This window comes from Epinephelus lanceolatus, chromosome 18, assembly GCF_041903045.1.
Source record: "Epinephelus lanceolatus isolate andai-2023 chromosome 18, ASM4190304v1, whole genome shotgun sequence".
NCBI lineage: Eukaryota > Metazoa > Chordata > Actinopteri > Perciformes > Serranidae > Epinephelus > Epinephelus lanceolatus.
Genome location: NC_135751.1, coordinates 17,268,528 through 17,282,462, shown reverse-complemented (window position 1 = coordinate 17,282,462; position 13,935 = coordinate 17,268,528). Strand labels below are relative to the sequence as shown.

Here is a 13,935-nt window from a genome sequence, read left to right as displayed (position 1 = left end):
TCATGAATCCGTGAATTGTTAAAGTACTTACTGACTCTTTTTTGGTACCTCCCTTTTTTAACTTGAATTAATTATTGATGGATTAATATTTCATTTATAAATTATTTTATAATCCCTCTTTTTATTGCCCATTAACAAATTAAATAATTAATTACTTCATAGTTAAGTCTACTTATTAAGTCTAATTTAACAAGTCTACTTGTTAAGTCTAATTATTTCTAAATCAGTTAAATTTGTGACACTTGTAGTCCTCCATACACTTGGACTCTTTTTCTACATTATTTAGTCACCTGAAAGTTAAGGCTAACAAATGCAAGCTGACAGAGCTGCCAACATTTTAACTATTAGACTGATCTACATTATAAGGTGTACAGTGCACAGTAGTTTGACTACCTTAGTGTTGATATTTGTATGTTTTATTTGTGTCATATATGTTCAATTATTACAACTATATTATTAGTCTGAGTCATCATGAGAACTGTTCAACTGAAACTAATGATAATAGTCTCTGTTTGTGTTTGTGTACCTGTGTCGATAAGCTCCTGCCACTCAGACGCACTGACTGCCAGCTGACTCGCACCTCCTCTCCGGCACACTCATTGGCCTCCGCTGCGGAGCGTCAGCGCAGTGGGGCGGCCCTGACAAGGAGTTTATTGTCAGGAATGTGTAGTAGCACTCAGACTAATTTACCGCACCGACTGTGCCACACTCCTGCAGGGCATCATCCTCCTGTTTGGGACGCGCGTACTGGATTACCTCCCGGTGGTTTGACACAACTGCTGTTGGCTCTAATCGACTACTTTATCATGCGAGTATATACTTGAAAAATCGCCTTTGTTGTATTTTCTTTTTTTCCTGGAAGAAGATTGTTTCAATTCAAGCGCGACTTCAATGCTAGACTCAGCAAAGATGAGCAAAAACGGAATCGTGACAAAGATCCACACGAGGATAAGAGCTGACCCGTTCACAGCCAATTACGACCTGGTCGGCAGAGAACTGGGCAGGTGAGTCCGTTTGCTGCAGCATTCATTGATGAAAAACTGAAATCCGTGCGCTGACGGAAATGGCATTTGCAGGAATATCTCGATGAGCTTATGTAAATCTGGTAATCATATTAGAATTTACGCTCTGCACGTGTTAATGGGAAGCGTGTTAATTGAACATTTCCAACCCCGCATTCCATCTCGGGGAAAGGCACAGATTGGAGACGCGCTTTGGCACGCGCAATGGTAATGCGCTTTTGTGCGTCTTCTGTGAAAGTTTCTGCCAAGTTTTCGGACTTAATGATCTTTTAGTTTAAGAAATGAGGTGGACAGTAATGAGTTCTATGAAGAAGGGTCAGAGAATTTGTGAGATGAGGAGGGACATGAGTTTGCATATGTCAGCACTGTTCATATGTCTGACATCCAAGGGGTGAAAGTATTTCACTATGTGTTTTGAAATTCCACAAGATGTGTTTGTTTCTGTCGATGCTCATTTAAAGTGTGTGTTCTGTGCTGCATGTGGTGGTGAAAATGTCAACTTTCTCCAAATACCATGAGCTGAACTTCAGTATTAGTTTGGGAGTCATATTGTGTCACAGTGTGAGTGATATAAGTGTTATAATGGATGGATTACTAAAGGAGCCCATCGGTCACGGGCCAAAGGGCCCACTGGCCGCCACCTGCAAAATGTCAAATTAACACGCATCACCTTGGAAGAAACTCAGAATGACCACAGAGATGCAAAGACACTGCAAAGAGACATCATAAAACTACAAAAGGGCATTACAACCCCAAGGAGACACAAAATGACCACAAAGTGACACAATATGACAAAAGGAGCATAACAGCTACAAAGAGATGCAAAACCAACACAAACTCTGTGTGTCTTTGCTCCTATGTAGGAGAGGTGGTGGGGCCCTTCATGTATCTGTGCCCAGGGGCCCACTGTCTCATAATCCACCCATGAGTGTCATGTAAAATGACAATATGTACAACAAGACTAATGGGTGAACAGTATGGAAACAATGTGATCCTACTTCTATATTTTAAACATTATATTCCTTTTTCCCAGTGTGAAATTTGCCGTCTCCAATCAGCCGCTCTTATGTCTCTCTCCAGCCAAATCCATTTTGTGCTTTATACTCACTGATGTGTTGATCACACAAACAGAAGTGCACATTCCTGCAGTATTTAAGCGGGGATTCCCCAATGCGCCGGACAGTAATGACTCTCCTAAAAAAGCATTCTGAATTAGCGCAAGGAGCCGCAGTGGACTTCTTGGGTTTCACTTAACTCGACAGCTGTTTCATTGCCCTTTGTGCCAATACTGCATCTGTCTCCATGACTCCAATCTTCAGTTAGTTTGCTTAGAGTGTGGTGGGACAGCCTAAATAAAGAGTCAGTTGGTAGCAGCCAGTTTTCCTTGTCAGACACCCTGGGACATACTGGGACAGCAGCCAGAACCCATGGGGGGGGGGGGGGGGGGGGGTTGGATTGAGGCTGCATATGAAGTGTAGCAGCCTCTAAACGCCCCCTCTCTCTCCTCTCACCCCTTCATCCTCTTTCCCTCCTCTTCCCATGAATCCAACCCAACAACATCCTGAGATCAGGCCTCATAATCGCATTAAGTGCAGGAATGTATGCGGTGCTGCATACCAGCAGATCAGCTATATAGACTGTACATTAGCAGGGATGTTGACTCTGTTAGAATTTGTAAGTGTAGGCTGAACTCTCTTGAAGCTTGAAGTCTCTTGGCCTTATTTTCAAAAACCTTCTTATCACCAAGCTTTGCAGTATGAGTGATGGTCCCCTGCAGAACTATACACAAACACATGTTGTGGCCAACTCGAAAGCAGGAAGAGGAACTCATGTTGTGTGTCAGTCTGTCTGTGAAACAGGCAAATGAGAGCTGTGAGGGCTGTCATTTCTCATCGCAGTTCAGACATGAGTCAGTGCCCCGCTGAGGGAGACAAAACGCAGACTCCACAGGAAACCAGCTTCTCAATCAAATTTTCACCATCTCCAGGCCTGGAGAAGAGATAGTTTTGTGTGTCACAGTGAAGTTGTTGATTGATGACAGACTAGATGGAATCTACCCTGCAAATGAGCTGTTTGATCTGCATGATTGTGTCTGTGGATCCAGACAGGATGTTTGAGAAAGCACTCATTAGCGTAAGAGTTTGGTGGAGTTTTTCCGCAGTAACTGCAAAAAAAGGAACTTGATGTGTAGAATATTACATAGAAGCACTGTGATGGAAGTGACATGGCAGAGTGTGAGCGTAGCCGCCTGGATGATGGCCATGTTTGGTAACCTCTGACCTGTTGTCAGCCTTTGAAAGGGCCTCCTGTTGCTCCTTTCCATGGCCAGCGGTCATTCCTTTTCACTCCGTATGTAGTTCCCAGCCCACAGCGAGCTGCTCTGAACTTGGCTAATTAAGGATGAAAAGGCTCTGACGGGTTTTGCCTTTTCACTCTGAACAATGAGTCGTCACCATTCTGCAAGACTGGGGGTGAAAAAGAGAAGGACCAGGCCTCACAGCAGCCAAGGCAGTAGCCAAAACAGAACCAAGCGCTGGCCAGAACAGTTGCTGTTTTTGGTCCGAAGCACAGTGGGCTTGGAGCAACACTGTGTGGGAAAACGACCGGCACCATGCTGACTGGACCTTTCTGACTTGGCCACTTCATTTAAATTCTGCCCAGTTCTCAGTCATCTTTTCACATCCTGTGTCCACTTCTCCTAAGCCCTCTGTATTGTGTAGCTCATTAAAACACTGAGATGTTAGTTGGATGTAGATGTTGAGGTTACGGTGTCCATTTTAGCATGCAGCCTAGGCTCCAACCTGACTGTAACAGCAGTGACCCCCTGCCTGGCCTACCCAGCTGCGGTCGGGTGGGTGGTCCTGCTCTCGGCACTGCTGTGTCAGCCGACTGGTCAGCTTTTGTACGATTGTCAAAGGAAAAGCAGGCTCTGGCCAAGGGTCTGGGCGGAGGTGTCAACACAATCCCATTTGTCCCTGCTGCTGTCAGCTGTGAAGAAAGGGAAGTGGACAAGGCCTCATTATCAGTCTGGGAGGGACGGCTGGTGATTGGGGTCGACTTGACACACAGAGAGGCAATTCTGCACACATCGGACATCCTGCCCACACCCTCTGCTGACCCTTAACACCTCCTATGAATCCATGAATGTATATGCAGAAAAATTAACGCTCAAGTGGATGTTCTTTTTTTTAATCTCATGTTTTACCAGCCACCAAGCTGTTACATCTCTTTGTTATTGCCTGACCTTAGCGTTATCGGGTCCCTGCCCACTATTCAGCGGCTCTTGCCAAAACTGTCAGCCTTATCTGCCTCCTGTCAGACCCTCCTGAAGGCTAAAGGAAGAGGAGGAGAATGGGGGAAATCTCTATCAAATGTATACTGACGCCTCCTCAGCTGAGCATATCAGTGGTGAATAGCAGGGACTGAAGTTTCAAATGATGCCTCTTCACCTTCTTATCTCTGAACTGTTCTTTAACCTCGCCTACAGTGTTGCACTCGTGGCCGCTTGGCGGGCTTTTCCAAACGTCCTACACTGTAATCTAGGTTTCACCTCATAGCAGTTTAACTGTCAAGAGTATGTCCAGTAATTTTAGCCTTTCACTCGCTGCAGTTTAAATGACCTAAATTTAATCCAGTGGTCCCGTTGGCTACTTGGACACAGAACAGAACTGTCTCTGACCAAATCTATTTGAAAAACCAGTAATGTGGTTGTGATTATTCTGTCTCCTCACTAATCACTCTCTCGCTCTCTCCCCTCTTTGTTCCCCAGGGGAAAGTTTGCGGTGGTGAAAAAGTGCATCGAGAAGGCAACGGGGAAGCAGTATGCTGCCAAGTTCCTGCGAAAGCGACGGAAGGGCGAGGACTGCCGCATGGACATCTTAAATGAGATCGCCGTGCTGGAGTCAGCCAAGGCAAACCCCTATGTGGTGGCGCTGCATGAGGTCTACGAAACCAAAAACGAAATCATCCTCGTTCTGGAGTGGTAAGACAATACTGTGGATATTACTGAGAGTTCTTTAAAAGTTCACCTAAAAAAAAGCTACACCACATTTAAGCAGCCTTGTCTGGCACTCCAAAGTTTATTCAAACTCTTGTGCACACACCCTTCCACCACCACAGATCTGAGAAGAAAGCGATGGCGGTAATTTAAATGGCCTTTTAAACTTTCCTCACTTGACAGTGTTTGAGCCATGCCAGGAAAACTGGGGATAAAATGATTAAGCCCTCAATCATTAGGGAGATGAAAATCCTTTAATCATCACTCACCAACTTTCCATGAGTGGAGTTTTTCTCATGCAGCATGTTTGAGGGATTTGAGGATACCAAACTGAAATTCCCCAGCATATTTATCCATTTCTACCTAGTAAGCAACAATCTTTGAGCTGGGAAAACCACACATCAGATCGTACATACACGTCATGCAACATCCTGTATTTAACATGACGAGAATGTCACTGTGTTGGTGTTTTCATGTGAATTGTCAGCTCTTATTTATCTGTCTGATCTGTGTAAAAACCCTTCCTGGCTTCAAGTTATCTGCTGGTGGCAGACTGTATGTGTCATTCAAGCCCTTCTCACCTCACAAAAAAAAAAAACGCTAACACGTGTGAAACGCATAGCTTTGCACTGTTGTGCATGAGCAATACCTTAAATGGAAATTCTCTCTGCGGTTTATTGCTCGTCTCGTCATAACCTCGACGCCTGAGTTTCTTGTTATGCTAAATGGCTGTCAGGAACTGTCACTTTACATACCAATGTGGCAGAACTGCACCGACCTCACTGTGTGAAAATTGCAATATCAAGCTACAAATGAGTCAGTAACACCCCACTGTGAGAACTGCTCAGTACTCAGATTCAACATGCAGGTGAAGCGTCCGGCAGCTGAGACGAGCTGCTCCCTCAGTGACCCGGCAAGGTCACCTGGCTGTCTGGCTCTCGTCTGTTGTGGTTGGGTGTTAAATGACATGATGCATATCCACTAAGTGTTCCTTGTCTGCTCTAATGACAGCCTCTAATTAGGAGTTGGAAAGGACACTTAGCATTTTAATTACCTCGCTCGCCTCATTAAAGGGAGATAACACGGGGCAATTATGCTTGAACCACGTTCCTCTGACCCTGTTCCTGAACTGCTCGCTGCGCAGGCAGGAAGCCCTCCCCTCCCCAGCCCTCGGTGGTCAGCCCCATCCCAGACATGGAATGCCTCCTCAGAACAAAGGTCTCTCAGTGGGGGGTGGCTGTGTTTGACCTCTGACTGAAGTGTGAAAGGGGAAGTAGCACCACAGGTCACCCCTGCATGCCTGCAGAGAAAACATAGCAGGAGGTCAGTCGGCACTGGTTCACAGTTCCTCTTCGGCTTCCAAATGAAGCTACACTGAGAGTCTTTGAGCACATGCACAATATTTTAGTGCTTAAAGAGCTCAATTTTAAAATGTCAGCCCTTTTGTTAGTCATTATCTATTGCAGCGTAGGTTTGTCCTAAAAGCAGCAGCAGCACTCATAGTGAGACCCAAAAAGCTGTCTGACCTCAGCATGAGTTTCAAGAATTGCAAACCATTTTCCATTTCCTGTGGGTTTAAATGTAAGCAGCAAGCAAGGCTCCCAAAAGTAGCACACACCACCATGCTGGTATAAAGTGTTGTGCACACACGAGCACACTTCTCGTAGCCACAACCACATCCTTGGTAATGTCAGAAAAATGGAGGCAAGAAGCTGAATTCTAATCATCTTTGAGAGCTCCAGTGTGCGGCAGTACCACAGAAAGCCCCAGTGTAATGACTAGGTTGAGAGATGGTCACTTTGATGAAAAATGAAGGTGCATCAATTTTTGCGCGTAGTAGCTATGCTTCCCGGAGAAGTCATCACTGTGACTGTGATCCAGGAAGCACAGTCTTTCATTTCCTGTTTTTCTACACATATGAAAGTATACTGTAAAAAAGTGACAAACATACATTTGCCTAACGCATCACAACTCCAGGAAATGCAGCCAAACCTATATAGCCCTTTGAACGCTTCACAGTAAATCTATGGAGGGAGATGTTTTTGCAGCCTAAGAAACTTCTTTAACTTTCAGCATCAAGTCATCTCATCATGCATTTTCCCTCCTCATACTGTTTCCACATTCCTAATGGCAAATCCACACTGTGAGAATAAATCTTTTTGCTTAATGATATGATTCCCCTTATTGTGGCATGACTAATTTAATTCAAGGAATTGAATTTAAGGTTTTCCAGTTCCTATTTGGAGCTGTTTTAGTTCAGAATGCACTGCCATGTTTCCTTCCTCGCCTTTTAGCATACAGTAACCCACAGCACTAATGACCTCAGTGGGCTTTAATTGGACTACACTGGAGCACAAGTGCTGTCCAGAAAATTCAGCCAACAGACAGGTTAGGCTTGAGGAAAGTGGTTGACCGGGTTCTGGTAAGGTGACGTTGGTGAGCGTGCGGCTTGGTGGTCAGCCAGAAAGAGCTTTGACTAAATAGGTTCTCTCTCAGAGCTAAAAGGAGGTTCACATTTACTGCTTAATATAGATAAAATGTAATAGTTTTTCAGCTTTGTTTAGCTCCTTTGTGCCGTCACTCATGTTGGCTGCAGTGGGTTTTTTCTTGCAGCTCGGTGCAGGGGAGGATGTCTCCCACATTGAAGTAGTGTGTACATTAACTCTCCTGGAAGGAGGGAGAGCGCGGAGACAATATTTAGACTTCAGGGGAAGTATCAGATCATTCCTAAGTGCTTGGCCAGAATGTGTGCAGTCTGTTGAATTTAAACAAGATGGTCTTTATCGAGGTTTTAAATCCTCCCAGGCGCTCTGCTGACAGCTTAATGAACCTATTGAAGCACTTTGTCATGTCAAGCCTTTAATTGTTCAGACAGGTACTGTAATAGTTGAAGTCCATGTTAAGCTGATTGCAGTTTTCAACAATAAAATCAAACCGCACTCATGTCTTCCATTTCCTCCCCCAAATGAAAACACTTACACCAGGCTTGCTTTTATTTGGTGTGCATGTGCAGATCAGTGTAAACAGATGAGTGCAATTTTATTGTACATCCCCACTGTTTTCATGTTTGCAACAAGCGGGGTAGGTGGTGGGTCAAGTATTCTGTGCTGGGAGCAAAACAAAAAAGAGGATTACATGGACCAATGACGGATATCCCCAAAATCCCAAAAAACATGAGTGTTATTTTCACAGCTGAGGATAGTAAAGAGTGCAGGGTTAGGAAGCTAACAGGGGATTGGGCGGTACTGGTTATGTAACAATCGTGCCCAGGGCCTGGTCGCAAAGTTTTCCTCAGAAGATAAAAAACATGTGTGCCATCTAAATCCACCACACATGGTTCTAGTTTTTTTGGGTGAACTGTCAGCTTCAGGCATTGATCTGACTGATGGAGCATCCAACGTAAATCCACCATGTCTCCACTTTGCTTAATGTTGTTACACAAGCGTGGCAAGACCAGGCAGGAATCTGACTTTTCCCTCTACAAAAATGTGAGAAGTCACCAGTGAGTTGTCTAATTACTAAATTCCAAAAAAGGCTAATCCCTCATACGTTGGTTGTTTTGAACAAGCGAGCAGAAAAGCTATGCAAGCTGAGGCTCACACAGTATCTGCTTACCAACTTGACACTACTCCCCTGCCACCCTCTGTGGCCATTCCTCTCTACTTTAAGAAAATGTTTGGGCTTTGATAAGTTGGCCAGTGTTTGCTTCTGTTGGCCCTTTTTGTCATTAAGTAAGTAGCCTGCAGTGTATCAAGCTGTATAAGACCTTATCTGAACCTGCTGTAAGCTGATACATATGAACATTCTTATCTCAGGTAATATTCCTGAGAACAGGAAGGTACATGCAGAGGCAGAGTACTGAAAATTATATTGATGCATGTTGGACTCGCATGCAGCATGGAGCTGTGGGTGGACTTTGTTCCTCCAAGCCAAAGTACACTAATGAGACATCTTGTTACATAATTTTAAAGAAATTGGAAATGACTTTGGGGTTGTTTAGTAAAATTGTCCTAATGGGACTGTTTGGAATTTGCTATTGTCGACTGTGTGTGATTCAAACTGAGAGGAAGGGTGTGTTTGTACAATTTAAAGGCGCAATTTATTATGACAAGTTAAAGTGAATAATCAAAAATGAAAGTAAGCCAAACTAAACTTCACTGGGTGGCTGCACAATTCTTTTCTTCTCATCTTATCTTTGTTTTGTTTTCTCAGTTTTCCTTCCTGTGCTTTCCTTCTAGCGCTGCCGGTGGTGAAATCTTCAACCAGTGTGTTGCCGACAACGGCGAGGCCTTCACAGAGAAAGATGTGATCCGGCTGGCCAAGCAGATCCTGAGTGGAGTGGCCTTCCTGCATCGCAACAATGTGGTGCATCTGGACCTGAAAGTGAGTATGCTGAAAGGTTATATGACAATATAGGACAGCCTATTCCCTCGAGTGGAAGGCTGGAGATATGAGATATGATTTCTGTTATGCAACCTCAACTCATTCAGTGTGGCACGACCCCATTCCCACGAGGAATAAGCCGGTAAAGGGAACTGACTGAGCTATCATGTTTTCTTTAATGGCCCCAGAGGTAACAAGCCAGCCGTCATTGATGTTTTTTTCCTATCTCACAAATTAACCAAGTATCTGGTTTCTCATTACACGTTATACAACTCATTTAAAAGTGAAAAAAACATCAGATCATTCCGACCCAGAATTAAGTACAGTGGTACATACACTCAAGTATATTCACACACAAACCACAGAGCCATACCAGTGGTTGGCAGGGACATCCTACCTGTTGTTGGTCTCATCTGATTGGCTTAGAGGATGATCTCAGAGGAGAAGCTCGATGCTGACTGACGAACTAGACCCCAAATCCTCTTGGATCCAGTTACCTCAAAATGCTTTGACTCAGTCACACTGCCATGTAATTAATGACCTCAGATGTCAGACCTCAGGTTCATTGGATAATCATTACATAACATACCTCTGTCTAATCTGTGTGCCCTCTCCAGCCACAGAACATCTTGTTGACCAGTGACAGACCTCTGGGGGACATTCGCATTGTGGACTTTGGCTTGTCCAGACGCATGGACAAAATCACAGAAGTCAGGGAGATCCTGGGTACGCCAGAGTATGTTGGTGAGTCTCACTTTTAGCCCCTTAAATACCCTGGATCACCTGTGTCTTTTCAATGTGAGTGCCATTTATCACAACTAAATGGGACTATGTGTTTCTGTTGCAGCACCAGAGATCCTGAACTATGAACCCATTAGCACTGCGACAGACATGTGGTAAGTCCTACTGTTGTTAATGAGACTATTTCCACTCATTTAACTGGATGCGATGCAGAACTCATTTAGTCTGTTTAACATCTGAGAATACAGACTTATTCAGGACAGTGACATCACCTCCCTAGCATGTAAAAGACAGTCTAGACCTTTGACCACAAGATCATCTTTGCCTTTACTTGCAGTTAGTTAATGAGTAACCGCAGCTCAGTGGAAGAAAGCCAAATCTGTTGTGTGTTACAAAACACATTCCGTAACCATCAAAGATGACAAATGACCTCATAAACATTCTCTTTCTTTCCCCTTTCTTTACCAGGAGTATCGGTGTCCTGACCTACGTCATGCTGACGGGTGAGTCTCCCTTCCTGGGTGACAACAAGCAGGAGACATTCCTCAACATCTCCCAAGTCAACATCGACTACTCGCAGGACACTTTTGAGGGGATCTCTGCCCTGGCCGTTGACTTCATTAAGTCCCTTCTGGTTAAAAACCCCAGGTGAGACTGCTTACTGTAAAGATGGAAATATGATCAGATGTTCTGATTATCGCTAAAACTGAAGTTTCCGTCAGCATCACTTAGAGCCGATTGACACACCAAGGATGTGAGTCAGGTTCACACCGGCACGGAAGTACATCCGCATGTGTCTAAATGACTGTGTGTGGTAATAAGATTTGCGTCACTAGGGCGAGAAGCAATTTCCTTTTTTGCAAACAGCAGCTGTAAACTCACCTCATTCAGAAAAAAAAGAGTTTTTTGGTCAGTATCTTTGTGTTTCGACATTACACCAAACACTGACACATCAGCTTTGTGCGTCATCATGTAAAAGAAAGAACAGGTGAAGTTGCAGTTGGTAACTTTTATGAAAAATTTAAGAAACCACACAGTAGTGCATGAGAAAGATGATCCGTCAAGAAATCATATTACTCTGCCTCCTGGTTGTGCTTGTATTGGCATTTGCTTTAATTCACTGTGCCTGATTGAAAACAAAAGGTCTGAGCCAGGGAGACGCAGCTGTCAATCATGTCAGTCAGCACTTGTGAACTAAATCATACTGTCAAACTAGGCAGCGCTTATCAAATATGAACCAACATTCTGTTACTGCATTGCCTATTTCTTGCCTCAAACAGTTTCAGAAACGTATTTAGTGCACTGTTTAGCTGTAAAATGATAACGTTTTTGACCCAGCTGCCATGCTGAAAGCAGTCGAGCCAAAATGAAGCCCTGTCCACTGACCAGAGGAAACTTTCTCATCTAACAAATATGATACAAAGTTATTTCTATAAAAGTTACCAACTGAAGCTTTAAACTAAGGTGTTTTTCAAGGGAAGCTATGTGACCACATGTCTGATGAACTTAACTCAAACCCTAATCCTGATTGAGAGATCCAACAGTGAGCCCGTTCTTTATCACCACAATTTGTTGATGAAAAGTAGCAGCAGCCTCTGTCTCACATCCAGAGCCATGATCTCCAGTCAGTATCGTTTAAATGCAGCAGATTACTGGTAGCGTTGGAAAAAGTGGAGGATTCCTCAGTGTTTGAGTAATCGGTGAGAGATGGAGGGGAAAAATCTTGAGAGCAAAAAGTGTTATTTTTTGTGGTTTCCCTAACCAAATGCTGAAAAGGAATATGGCCGACGCCTGTGAGATTGAGTGAATCGGAAGATCCAGGCAATGCGTCGGTTATGTAAACTCTTCAAGAATTTCCACTCATCCGCAGTGTTATTGTGTTTGTGTGTACAGGAAGAGAGCCACGGCAGAAGAATGCCTCAACCACCCCTGGCTGAACCCACTCCCCCATCCTCACTCCCACCCGCACCTCCACACCAGGTCGCCTTCGTCTTTGGACGAGCCGGAGACAAGCCAGTCAGAGTCGGAGCCCGAGAGCCCGGCACCCTCCCCTGAGCTGGACTTGATCGGGTCGTACCTCACGTGCCCGGGCCAGGGTGGGTTGAAGGCGGGACGTGACGCCTTTTCCTTCACTGAGCCCCCCTTTCCCACACGGCCTGAGATAAAGCAAGAGCTGATCTGCTGAACGACATTTCGCAGAGTAAAGAGACTGAATGAGTTCAAACTCCACGGAGCAGACGCTGAAAGCCAGTGAGCCTGCAGCTTCTAGGTCTTGGTCTGACTCAGGGCCGTGCTATATGGATGCTGTATGCCTGCTGCTGGCTGCTTCTACTGCTGTGATGTCTGTGAGCTGGGATGTGTGTAGTTTAATACCTCTGCATGTGTTTGAATAATTCTCCGTGCTGATTTATGATTGTACGGAAGGAATGTGAGGGGAATGAAGATGCAGGAGAAAGGCGTGGGAGAGGAGACAAGGATTTTGTCACAGGACTGCACTGCTGCCTTTTAAAAGTGACAGGGCTCAGCTTAACACTGTGGCTAGTTCACCCCTGCACGCACACTGGTTTCTCTTTTTACCCAATTAGCTTTTTGAACTGGGTTTCAGAGGAGAGGCAGCCTTGGGAAATGACTTCACTCACTGTGTGCTCTCATCAAAACAAGTTATGCTTCAGCTGACCCAGACATACCTTCTGTGATGAGTTTTGTTGAAGGAAGTTAAGGGTTTTGACAGATGGTTGTACTTAACAAAAGAATTAAAAAGACTGTGTCACTGTTTTATGTTTATTTATGTGTGTTTGCTATGCCACTTCACCCTCTTACATACACAAAGCCACATCAATGTCTTGAGTTTAAGTTGGAAATGGTAGCATTCTTGTTTTTTAAGGACAATCTTAAGCACTTTTTTATTTTGTTATTGGTTTTTTAGTGAGGAAACCAAAGGCTCATCAAGTGTAGTCAGCTGTCACACAATGTACTGTACATATTAACCATTTTCTACCATCCACTGTTTTTGTCACATCAATTTTGTTTTTACACAAAGTGCCACTTTTTCAACCTCACTTCTGTGTTGATATTACAGTTTTGTTTTGTTGGCTACTGCACAAATTGCACAAGTTTTTTTTGTACTTAACTGCCATCAGATTTCAGGCTCTTCAGATATTGTGAAATCATCAGTCTTGGAAAGAGGGAATGGCAGTGGGTTGAACGCAATGGTTCAGTTTTATTATTAAAATTGCAATGGATGAACAATGACATGGTCAACTGAAGATTTGTATAAATATGTGATGTTTGCCTTCAGATGCTCGGGAGATTGGGAGGAATTTCTCAAAAAAGTACTGAAATGTATATTGTGAGTTAGTATTAAGATTAATCTGTAAAGTAATTGTTTTTACCAGTGTATGAATGTTAACATCATTATCTTATTTTGTACGTTAACTTTTTACTTATTCCTGTTGTTTTCTGCTCATGAAATTCGGGCAGGTTTGCACTTGTCCTTGTGGACGTTATGATAAAATGAATAAATGTTGATGGCATGCATTGCAAAATGTAACAAAGAAAAATACAGGTGCATTTTGTATCAAACTCCTCTGCTTGTGTGTGTGATTTATTTTTGAAACAACAATAGCAATGAAATTTAACATTTGGCAGTCACATTTTACAAGCACTTAGCTTATCCCTACCTAATTTAATTTAAGGGTTCAGTTACATCCAAACTACTGCAGTGAGAAACTAGTATTCTAGATTTGGGTACAGTAATACAACCAAATCCAGGCTTGTTTTCATCTATGGCAA

At 43.8% G+C, this 13,935-nt stretch overlaps 1 protein-coding gene across 1 annotated transcript; it reads left to right on the top strand.

The window, feature by feature from the left end:
• The first annotated feature begins 678 nt into the window (after window positions 1–678).
• Window positions 679–13,725, top strand: stk17al (serine/threonine kinase 17a like). Its single transcript, XM_033645592.2, has 7 exons — window positions 679–1,004; window positions 4,792–5,004; window positions 9,258–9,402; window positions 10,020–10,146; window positions 10,250–10,298; window positions 10,612–10,791; window positions 12,037–13,725. The coding sequence occupies exons 1-7, from the start codon at window positions 892–894 to the stop codon at window positions 12,326–12,328; spliced, it is 1,119 nt and encodes a 372-aa protein (XP_033501483.1). The 5' UTR covers window positions 679–891; the 3' UTR covers window positions 12,329–13,725.
• Window positions 13,726–13,935: the final 210 nt, after the last annotated feature.